At 42.1% G+C, this 7349-nt stretch overlaps 1 protein-coding gene across 1 annotated transcript; it reads right to left on the bottom strand.

Moving 5' to 3' along the window:
- Positions 1-1399: 1399 nt before the first annotated feature.
- LOC144514098 (uncharacterized) lies at positions 1400-5834 on the bottom strand. Its single transcript, XM_078245292.1, has 2 exons — positions 5744-5834; positions 1400-2833 (listed from the first exon to the last, which is right to left on the bottom strand). Exon 2 carries the CDS (start codon positions 2732-2734, stop codon positions 1436-1438), a length of 1299 nt encoding a protein of 432 aa, XP_078101418.1. The 5' UTR covers positions 2735-2833; positions 5744-5834; the 3' UTR covers positions 1400-1435.
- Between the last annotated feature and the right edge of the window lie 1515 nt (positions 5835-7349).

Below are 7349 nucleotides of genomic sequence, written 5' to 3' on the forward strand. Positions count from 1 at the left end.
AAAAATAGTTCAGTACTCTTTTCCTAGGCCTAGAACATGCTCATATAATGTGACCTGGCTTGAGTAACCAGTTCACTCTTATCGGCCGTGGAACTGGGGCTATGTTACAAAGCAGTGGCCTTCTTCTCTGTCCATGACGGGGTAAAGACTCGGAGAAGACTATGGTCCTGTCTTCTCTCTTCCTCCAGACACGCTCCATCAGGTCATCACAGAAGGCCTGAGATGTACGTTCATACATGGGCTTTGCCACCCATTGCTGAGACTGCCGCGAGTAAACAACTTTGTGCTTTGGTGGTCCTGACAAAAAAACGCCACTGTTTAGTCCAGCATCACAATGAAATATAAAAACTGACTATGTAGTATGCGATGAATGTAGTGTCTTTACATAAGAAATAATGGCATACTGCAAATAACTGCTAGCCTATAAAACTCATTTGTCATAGTCCCAAACATTACCATATTCTAGTCCTGAAATACATTCTAATCATCAACATTCCCATCCGGAACATTGTCTTATATCAAAGAAAATACATTCCACTCACTTGTGGCACATCTTCACTGGCTGTGCAGAGGACAGTCAAAGATGGGCTACATGCAGAAGCACTTAGGTCCTACAATTCACAAAAAAAGGATGAAACTCCAACGATGTCTGAGATGTCCGTTTGTAGTTACAACATGATTATGACATTTATAAGGATTATCACGACAAAGCTAACTGTAATATAAAGAACAAAAAGAAAAGGTATTAAACTCACTTGAGACAGATGTCCACTGGCTGTGTGGGGGGGTTTTGAAAGATGGGCTAGATGCAGTGGCAGCCTGGTCCTTCAATTCACAACATAAAGTAATATAAATAATCTTGTAATAACAATATAGGAAAATGATTGTAATAGCAAATTAACATTCAAAATGGTTAAATAATGAAAACAACTTACTGTTTGTTGCTGTAAAAGAGGGAGTGCAAGATAGGCTATGCCAGACGATGAAGGCTTTGAACGTTGTTGTGGGGCTTGTGTCTGTGGATGACCAGATTTGCTTGACGCCTTCTTGGGAGTTGACTGTGGCACTGCAGCTCATTCTGTCTCTATGTCACTGGATGTTGTCCCCTAAATAAGTAAGAAGGAGAAAGAACATTGTAGTCAGACTCAATGGGCCAAAACAGTAACATTTAGGATGCATCTATCATAATCAGTGTTGGGTGTAAGGCAATTACAGTAATATATTCATTTTTGCTGTAACACAGTAATATAACTCATTACTAATTACATGTCGGTAATATCATATGTGCAACCAGCCACAACTGTAAAATCTCCCGGTTGCGGAGGGGTAGACGGTGAAAGCTCAAGCTCAAATATCCCTTCATTTGGTTGCCGCAATTTGGAAAGGTACAAACATTTTCTCATATTAGTCCTGATCTAACTCCAAGCTCCGTCTGTTAGCTCTGTGAGCTCCTCCCTGCTTTTGCCGACAGGCTCTGCCGTTGCAGCAAAGTATGCAGGCCTTCGAGGTCAAAATGGGCTGAGGGGTCAACACACAGAGGTACATCCCCCTGAAACCTAAGGACCTGCTCTATACGGCACCCAAGCTGTGCCACCAGCCTTTCCTTAAGGTCCGTCATGTGGCGCAGGTACGTCGATGCCCTGGAGAGTATTGCCATTTGTGAATTTGGGTGGGACAGCCCACACGTCACTATGGCACCACTCACGGGGTGCTTGAATGGCATCTGCAAGTGACAATGTGGGCTGTCGACATACATTTGAAGGAAATTCAGCTTCCCCTCTTTGCTGAGCACTGCCAGAAGAGGCTTGGCTACATCCAAGGGCAGGTGGTCCAGATTGGTCTGAAAGTTTGTGGCCTCATGCATCCCAAGGACGGAGAACAGCTTCCCCCTGGCTCCTACCAGGTCCTGCAGTCCATAACGGGAGAACAATATGTGTTGGTCATAGTCAGTTGCCACAAACTTCAAGGCAAGGTGGACTGACACTGCCTTAACATCTGTCACATCCACAATGTCTGTTAGTTCCAGTGTATCGGGGTCTTTTTGGCCAAACTGGTTTAGTGTCAGCATCACTTGCAAAAATTGGCCGGAGTTTGCCTCCTCCACGGCTTTGTCCAAAAGGCTCATTATTAATGGCATGTCCTGCCGCAACACGTTGAACCTGGCCGTGTTGCTGGTCCCCTGTTTCTGCAGAGTAGGCCTGCTCTTGTCCCTAGCAGAGAGGCCCCGGAGCAACCGTTTAAAGTTGTCAGTCACGCTGTTAAGCAGCTCTACAGCATGTGTGCTGTAGAGCTGCTTCTTGAGCAGCCTGGTGTCAGGGTCAGTGGTGCTGCCGGGTAATGCAGTCATTAATAGATGATAGCCACCGTCTACATTAGCTATCTGGTACCCAACGCAGTTTTTAAGGGCAGTCAGGCCATTGCTTGTGTACTTGCTGAGGTCGACGTGCTTTTTCAGGTACACATAATGGGGGTTAAGTATCTGTGAGTTAAACCTGGGGAGGAACAGGTAATGGAGGACACCCTGCAGCGCCTGCACCTTACTGAACTCAACCACCAATCCGTCCACATCAAATGAGAATGAAAGTAATTGTTGTGGGTGGGACAGCGTGGTGGCGTGTAAACCAATACGCAGGTCAGCATGCAAAAAATCACTGACTGCGTCGTATTGCTGGTAGGCATCAAGCAGATTTTCGGTGTTTGCCACTCTGACATCGAACAATTCACTGCTGGCCATGTTTAGCAAAACTTGTAAGGTGGCTGTAGCCTACAGAGGGGTATGTTGCAGAGCTCAGAGACAGCCACAAACGCCAGTGGAAATCCTTACATTGGGGTCCTGGAAAGAAGAACAAAAAAAATAAATAAATACATTATCATTCAATATCCAGAAAAATGATCAATGTTTATCATTAAAAAGGGACAAACTGACAAGACAACATTAGAGAGGTGGCCAAATCAGTCAGACGTTTCTGTGTCATATAATCAGGAGAAGATTTTGTGTAACATTTACATTAAGAACCTGTGAAGTTTATTTACTGCAACAGCTACTAAAAATATGAAATTACAAATACGCTCCACAAGAATCATTTTTCAAGGCTATCTATTGAGTCAGAACACTTCACACTATAGAAATAAAATGAATTGTGTAGCGCCTCTCTGGCGTGGCTGGCTATAGTGAGAGGTGGCTATCCTGACTTTTGTTATAACCTATATCCAATTTAGAGCTGCAAAGATGAATCGATTAGTTGTCAACTTTTAAATTAATCGCCAACTATTTTGATAATCAATTAGTCGGTTTGAGTAATTTTTTTAAGACAAAAGTTTAAAAAAAATCTCTGATTCCAGCTTCTTAAATGTGAATAATTTCTAGCTTCTTCTCTCCTCTGTGACAGTAAACTGAATATCTTTGAGTTGTAGACAAAACAAGACATTTGAGGATGTCATCTTGGGCTTTTGGGAAACACTGATCCACCATTTTCTGACATTTTATAGACCAATCAACTATGAAAATAATCGTTAGCTGCAGCCCTAATCCAATTAATCAAATAAGTGGGGTTTCACTAATAACCTTATCAGTGTTTAACTTGTGTGTGTGTGTGTGTGTGTGTGTGTGTGTGTGTTACTCTTTCCCTTTAAATCACCATTTAAGCATTAATATTCACACTTTAACATGAAATGAAATGTATATGAATTACTTTTATGCTTTAAGCAATGTTTTTCTTAAAATATTAAAACCACAACTGTTTTATAAAAAAAAACACAAAAGACTTATTCAGAAAAACAAAAGTAGGTTAGTAATTAAATGCATCTTGCAAAAAGTCACTTCTCAGATCACAAATGCAATCAAATTCACATTCAAAACATAAGAGCCTAAGCAAATGAAATAGTGTGTTCAATGTCTTCAGAAAGCTCCGATAGGCCTACACAAGCTGAAATATAGTTTCAAAAAGTGTAACAGTGTTTATTATATTACAAAAATATAGGCAATAGGCTTGTAAAAACTATTGAAAACTGGCTGTGGAAACACTGGCCCGCTGTAGGGGGTCCGGTAAGAACTTGAACCAGAGATGTCTGGCTTTGAGATCCAGGAAGATTTGTTTACAACTCCAACATGAAGTTATCTATAGCTCTGTGTGTGTGTGTGTGTGTGTGTGTGTGTGTGTGTGTGTGTGACGGCTGGCGGGCCACAGAACACGCTTGTTGCGTGGAGTTTAACTCCGAAGTTAACCACAGGTTCCCGTTAAGCTTATGATGGACATGGGTTCTGACCTCGTGTTCCGAGCTTAATCAGGTTCTATCTAGGGAGCTCAACATCGTACTCAATTGGATAAAATCAAACAAACTTGTGCTAAATGCATCAAAAACAGTCTGCATGGTATTTGGCTCTAAACATAAATTAGCACAAGGGACTAAATTGAATCATGATGGGAAGAGCAGTTGCCACTACAAGGAAATGCTGACCACCTCCTTTTTACCAAGGCAAATGGTTTGCTCTTTAGTTCTCTGCCACTTAGATTATTGCTCAGTAATCTGGTCATCTGCTTCAAAAACCCTACTTAGAAAACTTCAAGTAACACAAAATAAAGCTGTAAGACTTGCTCTAAAGTGCAATTTTAGGTCCAATGTAGTTAAAATGCATGATGTCTTAAATGGTTGAGTGTTGAAAAAAGATTATTAGCCAATGTGCTTATTTTGTTGCACTCTGTTATTCAAAGTCAGACACCATCATTTATTTTTGATAACATAACTTACAGTTCAGACATCCACACTTATTTAACAAGAGGAGCCAGTAGGGGGCAGATGATGTTACCTTTACCAAAATCCAATAACTTGGAGAGAAAAACTTTTATTTACAGAGCAAGTTCTTTGTGGAATAAAATCCCTAGTAACATTCGTTTTATCACAGGAAAGGACCATTTTAAAAAGAAAGTCAAATCTTACCTTCATTTAAACTTTAAACTCATATTTATTATGAGGTTTCTGATTGTGTGTTTTTGTCAATGTAAGCCACCTTAATGTTAGCCATGTAATACATTGTAATGTAGAACTTCGTTTTCAAGATATTTCTCTATTTGCTTGGTTTGTTTTCATTTAATTTTATTTGTAATTTTGCTTTCTGTTACTTAGTTTTGTTGGCAGATATTGTAGCATGTATTTTATTTATTCATTTCCTGTACATGTTATAAAATGTTTTAATATTGTTTGACTAAATGTAGTGTTGGACCCCAGGAAGACTAGCTGGTCGTCTAAAACCAGTCTGAGAGACCTCCAAGCTTACAGCGAGCCTGAGTGGCCGAGCTACGAGCTAGCGCCTGGGGCAGGCGCCTGCTGGCTGTCGTCTCACTTCACAGAGATTCTCAACTCGGAAAACTTTGACGCAAATTGTCAATTCAGCATCGATTTTCGCAAGACTGCCTATATTCGAAATCTAACCAGTTAATTTCTCGCCTAAAACGTTGTCAGAAGTGAAATTAGTGATGATTAAGATGGCGAAAATTGTTAAAATTGTCCGGTGGGAAAGCGTCTTATGACGTTGTATTTGCATGTGAAGTTGGATGTGGTTCTGAAATATACATAAGCACCTAATAGTGCACAAAGCATCTGACTTACTAAGAACATTATTTACCCAAAAATAAATGTTATAGCCACCTTCAAATGTCCAAGTGGCGCAGGCCTGTGTGTAGGCTACTTTGTAGCGTTTAGCTAAATGGCTGCTCCACCACGCAGGCCAAAACAAAAAGTGTACCTGTAATCAATGAGAATGTAGCCTCACGCAGGATGAAAGGCGACAGCAGCAGGAGATATGACGGGAAGATCCACGATGAAGAGAAAACGGTTGAAGAGAAATTTCACAGAGCTCCAGTATTTCTCTCATTCAGCAGACAACCCGCTTCTCCCCTCTGACTCGTTTCTTTCCGTTTCTACCTACACCGGTCCCCGCACACACCCTGTGCCCCTCCCCGTCTCACTGCCTGACCTGAGAGAGGGAGGAGGCTAACCCTAACCTCTGCCTATTTAACATTTTAAATGCTGTATTCAGTAAAACATGAACATTACCCAATATGCATTTCTCTCTTTGAGCAAATCATAACTTCATTGCTGGTCAATACATCTTTAACTTTTTAACCTTAAATTATAGTTATTAAACTATGAAATGATTTATTCAAACTTGTATATCTTATATTAATGAATACATTTCAACCGGGTTACACCGGTATACTAAAAAAAAACCCAGCATGGACAGTCAGTATAACAGTCAGCAACAAAATCACGCTAAACAACAAGGATTCTCGTCAAAGCGTCTTCATAACATACAGCAGCAGGGCTCTACGTCCTTTCCAAAGCATCCTCGTCAAAACATCTTCCTAATATGTTGCTTAACATCATTGCCAGAACGTCTTCACATGTGCTCTCCATTTTGATTGGCTGCTTGTGTCTCCATATATAACTGAGCCAGCAACTTAACAGCATCTGTCCTGGAGCAGTTTTGATGTCAACTACTTTTTCTTCTATATTCAAGTGTATATTCAAGAAAGCTTTTCTGGTGCTGATACAGAGACCTTCAGTAGAGATTTATTTAGTCGTACTATCTACAGCAGAAGAAAGCCTAGCAGACGGACCACAAGACCAGAATCTCTTGGAAGCTGCTGCAGTGGACTGAGGGCAGTGGCGAAAAGGCCTGCACGGACAGATTTTCGGAAAGGAACAGCCTACAGTCACAAATGTAAGATCTCATATGCTGCTTATAGAACAGACTGGCTGAACATCTCCATTTATGCAAAAAAGAGCGCTCCCCCTCTTCCCCCTTTGCAATGTCCGCTCTGTTCTGACCTGTATATAAATGTGTTTTTTCTTCTCTAGGGAATCTGCCAGAGTGTGGAGGAACCCAGTCTGCTGCCTGATCTGCAAGACTTCCCAGGACCAACTCCCCACCCACCTGGCCCGGGTCTGCATGAAGAACTGTACCCCAGAGGAGCGCAGTGCCGAGTTACAGCGAGCCAAGGAGTCCCAGCTGCAGTGGGCAAGGAAAGGACGCATTTGGGATTACAGTGATTTATCTGCCATAGTGCACGACGACACAACATGCAGCACTCTGACAAAGACGTTCCTGCAACGTGGGTTTCTGGTCACCAATGTGCCGCTGGCTGCTGCAACGGCGACCAGTGGCTCGGCCGAGGAACCGGGGACCAGTTCAACGAGGCAGTCCCTCTCCTCCACTGGCAAGTGCAGCCTGCTCAGTAGTTTCAAGGCCACCGCTGACGACACCTGTTGCAGGCTCCAGCGGGGTGAAACTCTGGATGAGGGTAGGTTGGCAGACCTGAGGAACTTTTGTATTGCAATCTTGGTGCTGG

The sequence above is a fragment of the Sander vitreus genome, unplaced genomic scaffold, assembly GCF_031162955.1.
Source record: "Sander vitreus isolate 19-12246 unplaced genomic scaffold, sanVit1 ctg449_0, whole genome shotgun sequence".
Lineage (NCBI taxonomy): Eukaryota > Metazoa > Chordata > Actinopteri > Perciformes > Percidae > Sander > Sander vitreus.